Source organism: Oncorhynchus mykiss, chromosome 11, assembly GCF_057628025.1.
Source record: "Oncorhynchus mykiss isolate SJ-2025 chromosome 11, ASM5762802v1, whole genome shotgun sequence".
Classification (NCBI taxonomy): Eukaryota; Metazoa; Chordata; class Actinopteri; order Salmoniformes; family Salmonidae; genus Oncorhynchus; species Oncorhynchus mykiss.
The window spans coordinates 14694507-14707357 of record NC_143032.1 but is presented as its reverse complement, the minus strand read 5'-3'; the positions used below and the strand labels follow the sequence as shown (position 1 = coordinate 14707357).

At 44.8% G+C, this 12851-nt stretch overlaps 1 protein-coding gene across 7 annotated transcripts in view; it reads right to left on the bottom strand.

Annotated features, from left to right (window-relative positions):
• LOC110535318 (brefeldin A-inhibited guanine nucleotide-exchange protein 1) overlaps positions 1–12851 on the bottom strand; it is a 108380-nt gene that overhangs the window by 24144 nt on the left and 71385 nt on the right. For all 7 annotated transcript variants that reach the window (XM_090189499.1, XM_090189500.1, XM_036934959.2 and 4 more), the window contains one exon: positions 3101–3302. In XM_090189499.1, the coding sequence (XP_090045625.1) occupies positions 3101–3302 (202 nt within the window). The remainder of the gene's footprint in view (positions 1–3100; positions 3303–12851) is intronic.

The following is a 12851-nucleotide window of genomic DNA, read 5'->3' as shown; positions in this document are numbered from 1 at the left end:
CTATACAGGATAAGGTGAATATATTCAGCTGTCTATACAGGATAAGATGAATATATTCAGCTGTCTATACAGGATAAGGTGAATATATTCAGCTGTCTATACAGGATAAGGTGAATATATTCAGCTGTCTATACAGGATAAGATGAATATATTCAGCTGTCTATACAGGATAAGATGAATATATTCAGCTGTCTATACAGGATAAGGTGAATATATTCAGCTGTCTATACAGGATAAGGTGAATATATTCAGCTGTCTATACAGGATAAGGTGAATATATTCAGCTGTCTATACAGGATAAGGTGAATATATTCAGCTGTCTATACAGGATAAGATGAATATATTCAGCTGTCTATACAGGATAAGATGAATATATTCAGCTGTCTATACAGGATAAGGTGAATATATTCAGCTGTCTATACAGGATAAGGTGAATATATTCAGCTGTCTATACAGGATAAGGTGAATATATTCAGCTGTCTATACAGGATAAGGTGAATATATTCAGCTGTCTATACAGGATAAGGTGAATATATTCAGCTGTCTATACAGGATAAGATGAATATATTCAGCTGTCTATACAGGATAAGATGAATATATTCAGCTGTCTATACAGGATAAGGTGAATATATTCAGCTGTCTATACAGGATAAGATGAATATATTCAGCTGTCTATACAGGATAAGATGAATATATTCAGCTGTCTATACAGGATAAGATGAATATATTCAGCTGTCTATACAGGATAAGATGAATATATTCAACTGTCTATACAGGATAAGATGAATATATTCAGCTGTCTATACAGGATAAGATGAATATATTCAGCTGTCTATACAGGATAAGATGAATATATTCAGCTGTCTATACAGGATAAGATGAATATATTCAGCTGTCTATACAGGATAAGGTGAATATATTCAGCTGTCTATACAGGATAAGGTGAATATATTCAGCTGTCTATACAGGATAAGGTGAATATATTCAGCTGTCTATACAGGATAAGATGAATATATTCAGCTGTCTATACAGGATAAGATGAATATATTCAGCTGTCTATACAGGATAAGGTGAATATATTCAGCTGTCTATACAGGATAAGATGAATATATTCAGCTGTCTATACAGGATAAGATGAATATATTCAGCTGTCTATACAGGATAAGATGAATATATTCAGCTGTCTATACAGGATAAGGTGAATATATTCAGCTGTCTATACAGGATAAGGTGAATATATTCAGCTGTCTATACAGGATAAGATGAATATATTCAGCTGTCTATACAGGATAAGATGAATATATTCAGCTGTCTATACAGGATAAGGTGAATATATTCAGCTGTCTATACAGGATAAGATTAATATATTCAGCTGTCTATACAGGATAAGGTGAATATATTCAGCTTTCTATACAGGATAAGATGGATATATTCAGCTGTCTATACAGGATAAGATGAATATATTCAGCTGTCTATACAGGATAAGATGAATATATTCAACTGTCTATACAGGATAAGATGAATATATTCAGCTGTCTATACAGGATAAGATGAATATATTCAGCTGTCTATACAGGATAAGATGAATATATTCAGCTGTCTATACAGGATAAGATGAATATATTCAGCTGTCTATACAGGATAAGATGAATATATTCAGCTGTCTATACAGGATAAGGTGAATATATTCAGCTGTCTATACAGGATAAGATGGATATATTCAGCTGTCTATACAGGATAAGATGAATATATTCAGCTGTCTATACAGGATAAGGTGAATATATTCAGCTGTCTATACAGGATAAGATGAATATATTCAGCTGTCTATACAGGATAAGATGAATATATTCAGCTGTCTATACAGGATAAGATGGATATATTCAGCTGTCTATACAGGATAAGGTGAATATATTCAGCTGTCTATACAGGATAAGATGAATATATTCAGCTGTCTATACAGGATAAGGTGAATATATTCAGCTGTCTATACAGGATAAGATGAATATATTCAGCTGTCTATACAGGATAAGGTGAATATATTCAGCTGTCTATACAGGATAAGATGAATATATTCAGCTGTCTATACAGGATAAGATGAATATATTCAGCTGTCTATACAGGATAAGGTGAATATATTCAGCTGTCTATACAGGATAAGATGAATATATTCAGCTGTCTATACAGGATAAGATGAATATATTCAGCTGTCTATACAGGATAAGGTGAATATATTCAGCTGTCTATACAGGATAAGATGAATATATTCAGCTGTCTATACAGGATAGGATGAATATATTCAGCTGTCTATACAGGATAAGGTGAATATATTCAGCTGTCTATACAGGATAAGATGAATATATTCAGCTGTCTATACAGGATAAGATGAATATATTCAGCTGTCTATACAGGATAAGGTGAATATATTCAGCTGTCTATACAGGATAAGATGAATATATTCAGCTGTCTATACAGGATAAGATGAATATATTCAGCTGTCTATACAGGATAAGGTGAATATATTCAGCTGTCTATACAGGATAAGGTGAATATATTCAGCTGTCTATACAGGATAAGGTGAATATATTCAGCTGTCTATACAGGATAGGATGAATATATTCAGCTGTCTATACAGGATAAGATGAATATATTCAGCTGTCTATACAGGATAAGGTGAATATATTCAGCTGTCTATACAGGATAAGATGAATATATTCAGCTGTCTATACAGGATAAGATGGATATATTCAGCTGTCTATACAGGATAAGATGAATATATTCAGCTGTCTATACAGGATAAGATGGATATATTCAGCTGTCTATACAGGATAAGATGAATATATTCAGCTGTCTATACAGGATAAGATGAATATATTCAGCTGTCTATACAGGATAGGATGAATATATTCAGCTGTCTATACAGGATAAGATGGATATATTCAGCTGTCTATACAGGATAAGGTGAATATATTCAGCTGTCTATACAGGATAAGATGGATATATTCAGCTGTCTATACAGGATAAGATGGATATATTCAGCTGTCTATACAGGATAAGATGGATATATTCAGGTATACAGTATAGCAGCACTAGTCTGGCTTACAGGTCGATGCCCTGCTCGATGATCTCCTTCTGTTGTTTGAGAACCTCAAACTGCTCTGGGTTGTCTGTCCCTGACATCTGTGTACTGTAGCTCCCGATGCCCGACGAGGCTGTGGAGTCCAGGGAGTTGATGCTTCCGTAGCGGTTGATGGTCTCTGGGGCCTTCGTCTCATTGGTCTCCTGCTCCGAGGGCTTCTCCTGACCTGGGGAGGGAGAAGAACATTGAACAATCAATGGTCTGAGAGAGATGAGTAAAAACCGTAGTTGGTGTTAGGACCCCAACGCAATCAGCAATCCAGCACAGCCAAATAAGCCAACACTAAACATTTTCAATTGAAACATACAGTACCAGTCAACAGTTTGGATACACCTTCTCATTCAAGGGTTTTTCTCTATTTGTACTATTTTCTATATTGTAGAATAATAGTGAAGACATCAAAACCATGAAACAACACATACGGAATCATGAAGTAACCAAAAAAGTGAGATTCTTTGTGTTGTGTAACATGGAGGTAGTGTTGTGTAACATGGAGGTTGTAATATGGAGGTGGTGTTGTGTAGCATGGAGGTAGTGTTGTGTAACATGGAGGTAGTGTTGTAACATGGAGGTAGTGTTGTGTAGCATGGAGGTAGTGTTGTAACATGGAGGTAGTGTTGTGTAACATGGAGGTAGTGTTGTGTAACATGGAGGTAGTGTTGTGTAACATGGAGGTAGTAATATGGAGGTAGTGTTGTGTAGCATGGAGGTAGTGTTGTAATATGGAGGTAGTGTTGTGTAACATGGAGGTAGTGTTGTAACATGGAGGTAGTGTTGTGTAACATGGAGGTAGTGTTGTGTAACATGGAGGTAGTGTTGTGTAACATGGAGGTTGTAACATGGAGGTAGTGTTGTGTAACATGGAGGTAGTGTTGTGTAACATGGAGGTAGTGTTGTGTAACATGGAGGTAGTGTTGTGTAACATGGAGGTTGTAACATGGAGGTAGTGTTGTGTAACATGGAGGTAGTGTTGTGTAACATGGAGGTAGTGTTGTGTAACATGGAGGAAGTGTTGTGTAACATGGAAGTAGTGTTGTGTAACATGGAGGTAGTGTTGTGTAACATGGAGGTAGTGTTGTAACATGGAGGTAGTGTTGTGTAACATGGAGGTAGTGTTGTGTAATATGGAGGTAGTGTTGTGTAACATGGAGGTTGTAACATGGAGGTAGTGTTGTGTAACATGGAGGTAGTGTTGTGTAACATGGAGGTAGTGTTGTGTAACATAGAGGTAGTGTTGTGTAACATGGAGGTAGTGTTGTGTAACATGGAGGTAGTGTTGTGTAACATGGAGGTAGTGTTGTAACATGGAGGTAGTGTTGTGTAACATGGAGGTAGTATTGTGTAATATGGAGGTAGTGTTGTGTAACATGGAGGTTGTAATATGGAGGTAGTGTTGTGTAGCATGGAGGTAGTGTTGTGTAACATGGAGGTAGTGTTGTGTAATATGGAGGTAGTGTTGTGTAACATGGAGGTAGTGTTGTGTAACATGGAGGTAGTGTTGTGTAACATGGAGGTAGTGTTGTGTAACATGGAGGTTGTAATATGGAGGTAGTGTTGTGTAACATGGAGGTGGTGTTGTAACATGGAGGTAGTGTTGTGTAATATGGAGGTAGTGTTGTGTAACATGGAGGTAGTGTTGTGTAACATGGAGGTAGTGTTGTGTAACATGGAGGTAGTGTTGTGTAACATGGAGGTAGTGTTGTGTAACATGGAGGTTGTAACATGGAGGTAGTGTTGTGTAACATGGAGGTAGTGTTGTGTAACATGGAGGTTGTAACATGGAGGTAGTGTTGTGTAACATGGAGGTAGTGTTGTGTAACATGGAGGTAGTGTTGTGTAACATGGAGGTAGTGTTGTGTAACATGGAGGTAGTGTTGTGTAACATGGAGGTAGTGTTGTGTAACATGGAGGTAGTGTTGTGTAACATGGAGGTTGTAATATGGAGGTAGTGTTGTGTAACATGGAGGTAGTGTTGTGTAACATGGAGGTAGTGTTGTGTAACATGGAGGTAGTGTTGTAACATGGAGGTAGTGTTGTGTAACATGGAGGTAGTGTTGTAACATGGAGGTAGTGTTGTGTAACATGGAGGTAGTGTTGTGTAACATGGAGGTATTGTTGTGTAACATGGAGGTAGTGTTATGTAACATGGAGGTATTGTTGTGTAACATGGAGGTAGTGTTGTGTAACATGGAGGTTGTAATATGGAGGTAGTGTTGTGTAGCATGGAGGTAGTGTTGTGTAACATGGAGGTAGTGTTGTGTAACATGGAGGTAGTGTTGTGTAACATGGAGGTAGTGTTGTGTAACATGGAGGTAGTGTTGTGTAACATGGAGGTAGTGTTGTGTAACATGGAGGTAGTGTTGTGTAATATGGAGGTAGTGTTGTAACATGGAGGTAGTGTTGTGTAGCATGGAGGTTGTAACATGGAGGTAGTGTTGTGTAACATGGAGGTAGTGTTGTAACATGGAGGTAGTGTTGTGTAACATGGAGGTAGTGTTGTGCAACATGGAGGTAGTGTTGTGTAATATGGAGGTAGTGTTGTAATATGGAGGTAGTGTTGTGTAACATGGAGGTAGTGTTGTAACATGGAGGTAGTGTTGTGTAACATGGAGGTAGTGTTGTGTAACATGGAGGTAGTGTTGTAACATGGAGGTAGTGTTGTGTAACATGGAGGTAGTGTTGTGTAACATGAGGTAGTGTTGTGTAACATGGAGGTAGTGTTGTGTAACATGGAGGTAGTGTTGTGTAACATGGAGGTAGTGTTGTGTAACGTGGAGGTAGTGTTGTGTAACATGGAGGTAGTGTTGTGTAACATGGAAGTCTTGTGTAACATGGAGGTAGTGTTGTGTAACATGGAGGTAGTGTTGTGTAATAGGGAGGTAGTGTTGTAACATGGAGGTAGTGTTGTGTAGCATGGAGGTTGTAACATGGAGGTAGTGTTGTGTAACATGGAGGTAGTGTTGTAACATGGAGGTAGTGTTGTGTAACATGGAGGTAGTGTTGTGTAACATGGAGGTAGTGTTGTGTAACATGGAGGTAGTGTTGTGTAACATGGAGGTAGTGTTGTGTAACATGGAGGTAGTGTTGTGTAACATGGAGGTAGTGTTGTGTAACATGGAGGTAGTGTTGTGTAGCATGGAGGTTGTAATATGGAGGTAGTGTTGTGTAGCATGGAGGTAGTGTTGTGTAACATGGAGGTAGTGTTGTGTAACATGGAGGTAGTGTTGTGTAACATGGAGGTAGTGTTGTGTAATATGGAGGTAGTGTTGTAACATGGAGGTAGTGTTGTGTAGCATGGAGGTTGTAACATGGAGGTAGTGTTGTGTAACATGGAAGTAGTGTTGTAACATGGAGGTAGTGTTGTGTAACATGGAGGTAGTGTTGTGCAACATGGAGGTAGTGTTGTGTAATATGGAGGTAGTGTTGTAATATGGAGGTAGTGTTGTGTAACATGGAGGTAGTGTTGTAACATGGAGGTAGTGTTGTGTAACATGGAGGTAGTGTTGTGCAACATGGAGGTAGTGTTGTGTAATATGGAGGTAGTGTTGTAATATGGAGGTAGTGTTGTGTAACATGGAGGTAGTGTTGTAACATGGAGGTAGTGTTGTAACATGGAGGTAGTGTTGTGTAACATGGAGGTAGTGTTGTGTAACATGGAGGTAGTGTTGTGTAACATGGAGGTAGTGTTGTGCAACATGGAGGTAGTGTTGTGTAACATGGAGGTAGTGTTGTGTAATATGGAGGTAGTGTTGTACTATGGAGGTAGTGTTGTACTATGGAGGTAGTGTTGTGTAACATGGAGGTAGTGTTGTGTAATATGGAGGTAGTGTTGTGTAACATGGAGGTAGTGTTGTAATATGGAGGTAGTGTTGTAATATGGAGGTAGTGTTGTGTAATATGGAGGTAGTGTTGTGTAACATGGAGGTAGTGTTGTAACATGGAGGTAGTGTTGTGTAACATGGAGGTAGTGTTGTGTAACATGGAGGTAGTGTTGTGTAGCATGGAGGTAGTGCTGTGTAGCATGGAGGTAGTGTTGTGTAGCATGGAGGTTGTAACATGGAGGTAGTGTTGTGTAACATGGAGGTAGTGTTGTAACATGGAGGTAGTGTTGTGTAACATGGAGGTAGTGTTGTAACATGGAGGTAGTGTTGTAACATGGAGGTAGTGTTGTGTAACATGGAGGTAGTGTTGTGTAACATGGAGGTAGTGTTGTAACATGGAGGTAGTGTTGTAATATGGAGGTAGTGTTGTGCAACATGGAGGTAGTGTTGTGTAACATGGAGGTAGTGTTGTGTAACATGGAGGTAGTGTTGTGTAACATGGAGGTAGTGTTGTGTAATATGGAGGTAGTGTTGTGTAACATGGAGGTAGTGTTGTAACATGGAGGTAGTGTTGTGTAACATGGAGGTAGTGTTGTAATATGGAGGTAGTGTTGTGCAACATGGAGGTAGTGTTGTGTAACATGGAGGTAGTGTTGTGTAACATGGAGGTAGTGTTGTGTAACATGGAGGTAGTGTTGTAACATGGAGGTAGTGTTGTGTAACATGGAGGTAGTGTTGTGTAACATGGAGGTAGTGTTGTGTAACATGGAGGTAGTGTTGTGTAACATGGAGGTAGTGTTGTGTAGCATGTAACATAGAGGTAGTGTTGTGTAACATGGAGGTAGTGTTGTGTAACATGGAGGTAGTGTTGTAACATGGAGGTAGTGTTGTGTAACATGGAGGTAGTGTTGTAACATGGAGGTAGTGTTGTAACATGGAGGTAGTGTTGTGTAACATGGAGGTAGTGTTGTGTAACATGAAGGTAGTGTTGTGTAACATGGAGGTAGTGTTGTGTAACATGGAGGTAGTGTTGTGTAACATGGAGGTAGTGCTGTGTAACATGGAGGTAGTGTTGTGTAACATGGAGGTAGTGTTGTAACATGGAGGTAGTGTTGTGTAACATGAAGGTAGTGTTGTGTAACATGGAGGTAGTGTTGTGTAACATGGAGGTTGTAACATGGAGGTAGTGTTGTGTAACATGGAGGTAGTGTTGTGTAACATGGAGGTAGTGTTGTGTAACATGGAGGTAGTGTTGTGTAACATGGAGGTAGTGTTGTGTAACATGGAGGTAGTGTTGTGTAACATGGAGGTAGTGTTGTGTAGCATGTAACATGGAGGTAGTGTTGTGTAACATGGAGGTAGTGTTGTGTAACATGGAGGTAGTGTTGTAACATGGAGGTAGTGTTGTAACATGGAGGTAGTGTTGTAACATGGAGGTAGTGTTGTAACATGGAGGTAGTGTTGTAACATGGAGGTAGTGTTGTGTAACATGGAGGTAGTGTTGTGTAACATGAAGGTAGTGTTGTGTAACATGGAGGTAGTGTTGTGTAACATGGAGGTAGTGTTGTGTAACATGAAGGTAGTGTTGTGTAACATGGAGGTAGTGTTGTGTAACATGAAGGTAGTGTTGTGTAACATGGAGGTAGTGTTGTGTAACATGGAGGTAGTGTTGTAACATGGAGGTAGTGTTGTGTAACATGGAGGTAGTGTTGTGTAACATGGAGGTAGTGTTGTGTAACATGGAGGTAGTGTTGTGTAACATGGAGGTAGTGCTGTGTAACATGGAGGTAGTGTTGTGTAACATGAAGGTAGTGTTGTGTAACATGGAGGTAGTGTTGTGTAACATGGAGGTAGTGTTGTGTAACATGGAGGTAGTGTTGTGTAACATGGAGGTAGTGTTGTGTAACATGGAGGTAGTGTTGTGTAACATGGAGGTAGTGTTGTGTAACATGGAGGTAGTGTTGTGTAACATGGAGGTAGTGTTGTAACATGGAGGTAGTGTTGTGTAGCATGTAACATGGAGGTAGTGTTGTGTAACATGGAGGTAGTTCTGTGTGTGTAGCCTGAGGGGACAGAACAGGGCAGAACAGGCAGGTCTGATGCTACTGTTCTGTGGGTGAATCAGGTCCATGGTGGTTGTCTGGCTGTAAGAGACATTGTACGTTGGTAAGGGATCTAATTACCCATCGGAAACTCTCTAAAACATTCAGGACACCATCAGGGTAATGTGAGCTGGCAGTGTGCTTCCTCCACTCAACAACTTCATAGAGCAGAGCACATGGTAGAGGAGGAGGGTGGCAGAGCCAGGGTAGAGGAGGAAGGTGGCACAGCCAGGGTAGAGAAGGAGGAGGGTGGCACAACCAGGGTAGAGGGAGGAGGGTGCACAGCCAGGGTAGAGGAGGAAGGTGCACAGCCAGGGTAGAGAAGGAGGAGGGTGGCACAGCCAGGGTAGAGAAGTTTTAGGGTGGCACAGCCAGGGTAGAGGGAGGAGGGTGCAAAGCCAGGGTAGAGAGAGGAGGGTGGCACAGCCAGGGTAGCAGAGGAGGAGGGTGGCACAACCAGGGTAGAGAAGGAGGAGGGTGGCATAACCAGGGTAGAGGGAGGAGGGTGCACAGCCAGGGTAGAGGAGGAAGGTGGCACAGCCAGGGTAGAGAAGGAGGAGGTTGGCATAACCGGGGTAGAGGGAGGAGGGTGCACAGCCAGGGTAGAGGGAGGAGGGTGCACAGCCAGGGTAGAGGGAGGAGGGTGCACAGCCAGGGTAGAGGGAGGAGGGTGCACAGCCAGGGTAGAGGGAGGAGGGTGGCACAGCCAGGGTAGAGGAGGAGGGTGGCACAGCCAGGGTAGCGGAGGAGGTGGGTGGCACAGCCAGGGTAGAGGGAGGAGGGTGCACAGCCAGGGTAGAGGGAGGAGGGTGCACAGCCAGGGTAGAGGGAGGAGGGTGCACAGCCAGGGTAGAGGGAGGAGGGTGCACAGTCAGGGTAGAGGGAGGAAGGTGGCACAGCCAGGGTAGCGAAGGAGGAGGGTGGCACAGCCAGGGTAGAGGGAGGAGGGTGCACAGCCAGGGTAGAGGGAGGAGGGTGCACAGCCAGGGTAGAGGGAGGAGGGTGCACAGCCAGGGTAGAGGGAGGAGGGTGGCACAGCCAGGGTAGAGGAGGAGGGTGGCACAGCCAGGGTAGAGGAGGAGGGTGGCACAGCCAGGGTAGAGGAGGAGGTGGGTGGCACAGCCAGGGTAGAGGGAGAAGGGTGCACAGCCAGGGTAGAGGGAGGTGGGTGGCACAGCCGGGGTAGAGGAGGAGGAGTGTGGCACAGCCAGGGTAGAGGGAGGAGTGTGGCACAGCCAGGGTAGAGGGTGGTGGGTGGCACAGCCAGGGTAGAGGAGGAGGAGTGTGGCACAGCCAGGGTAGAGGGAGGTGGGTGGCACAGCCAGGTTAGAGAGAGGAGGGTGGCACAGCCAAGGTAGAGGGGGAGGAGTGTGGCACAGCCAGGGTAGAGGGAGGTGGGTGGCACAGCCAGGTTAGAGGGAGGAGGGTGGCACAGCCAGGGTAGAGGGTGGTGGGTGGCACAGCCAGGGTAGAGGAGGAGGAGTGTGGCACAGCCTGGGTAGAGGGAGGTGGGTGGCACAGCCAGGTTAGAGAGAGGAGGGTGGCACAGCCAAGGTAGAGGGAGGAGGAGTGTGGCACAGCCAGGGTAGAGGAGGAGGAGTGTGGCACAGCCAGGGTAGAGGGAGGTGGGTGGCACAGCCAGGGTAGAGGAGGAGGAGTGTGGCACAGCCAGGGTACAGGGAGGTGGGTGGCACAGCCAGGTTAGAGAGAGGAGGGTGGCACAGCCAAGGTAGAGGAGGAGGAGTGTGGCACAGCCAGGGTAGAGGGAGGTGGGTGGCACAGCCAGGTTAGAGGGAGGAGGGTGGCACAGCCAGGGTAGAGGAGGAGGGTGGCACAGCCAGGGTAGAGGGAGGTGGGTGGCACAGGCAGGGTAGAGGAGGAGGAGTGTGGCACAGCCAGGGTAGAGGGAGGTGGGTGGCACAGCCAGGTTAGAGGGAGGAGGGTGGCACAGCCAGGGTAGAGGGTGGTGGGTGGCACAGCCAGGGTAGAGGAGGAGGAGTGTGGCACAGCCTGGGTAGAGGGAGGTGGGTGGCACAGCCAGGTTAGAGAGAGGAGGGTGGCACAGCCAAGGTAGAGGGAGGAGGAGTGTGGCACAGCCAGGGTAGAGGAGGAGGAGTGTGGCACAGCCAGGGTAGAGGGAGGTGGGTGGCACAGCCAGGGTAGAGGAGGAGGAGTGTGGCACAGCCAGGGTACAGGGAGGTGGGTGGCACAGCCAGGTTAGAGAGAGGAGGGTGGCACAGCCAAGGTAGAGGAGGAGGAGTGTGGCACAGCCAGGGTAGAGGGAGGTGGGTGGCACAGCCAGGTTAGAGGGAGGAGGGTGGCACAGCCAGGGTAGAGGAGGAGGGTGGCACAGCCAGGGTAGAGGGAGGTGGGTGGCACAGGCAGGGTAGAGGAGGAGGAGTGTGGCACAGCCAGGGTAGAGGGAGGTGGGTGGCACAGCCAGGGTAGAGGAGGAGGAGTGTTGCACAGCCAGGGTAGAGGGAGGTGGGTGGCACAGCCAGGTAAGAGAGAGGAGGGTGGCACAGGCAGGGTAGAGGAGGAGGAGTGTTGCACAGCCAGGGTAGAGGGAGGTGGGTGGCACAGCCAGGTTAGAGAGAGGAGGGTGCACAGCCAGGGTAGAGGGAGGTGGGTGGCACAGCCAGGTTAGAGAGAGGAGGGTGCACAGCCAAGGTAGCAAAACTCTCTTCAACGTTTACTAGTTCTAATCACAATGTACAGTATAACCAGTGGTGTTTTTTCCCATATTGTACACAGAGCTGGCTTAAAAAACTCAAAATCTATCCAGAACCTACAGCGTTTGAAAGCAAGTAACATGAGATTATGCAAATGAAAGGTAGATAAGGCATCTAAATAACACTCACAGTACTAGTCACAGCCACCGTAGCCCCCTCCACACTCTATCTAGGTCCCAATGACCCCTACTGTTGCTACAGCAACCAGTCTACCAAACACTCCACACCTTTCTGCCATTACCTGCTCTTCCTGTGAAGTGAGCCAACCAGAGAACAAAGAGGAAAAGACCGAAATTAAGAGAAAGTGGAGAGGTATTATCTATGTAATGATGTAAAAACACGTTTTCAGAAACACAATGCATTAGCTGAAATACAGTATCTACATGGAAAATTGCATAATTAGGATGCACTTTCACTGACTCAGAAAAACATTTTGTTTGAAGTAACCTAAAAGCGTAGGAGACCAAGACATACTGTCTACTTCGGCATGGTCACTAAATGAGTTGGCACTAGCTGTATTGTGACTTCGGCATGGTCACTAAATGAGTTGGCACTAGCTGTATGGTGACTTTGGCATGGTCACTAAATGAGTTGGCACTAGCTGTATGGTGACTTCGGCATGGTCACTAAATGAGTTGGCACTAGCTGTATGGTGACTTTGGCATGGTGACTAACCCTAACCCCTGTAGCAGTAATGCTGTTTGTTAGTTCTGCTGCCTTCCGTGACTTGGTAGAGTTAGCTCTCTGAGTGCCAGAAGGTAGCCTGAGGCTAGCCTTGTAGAGATCCTCTCGAGGGGGATATGTGGGGATATCTGGCACCCCTCTCAGAGCCTCCACTTCCCTGCTTCCTTCCTTGCCTTCGTTAAAGCTCTCTTTCCCTCCCTTCATTAGAGCCCTCCCTTCCTACTTGGTTAAAGGATCGAACAGGAATGATTCCTCTCAGCTCATTCTGAAGCAAGCCGGGGGTCTTATCCAGGAGCACTGACTGTCGCACCATGGCTTTTCCTCATCAGCCGGTTCAGGGTATTGAGTTAGCCTGCCCTGCCCTGGTGTATTAGCC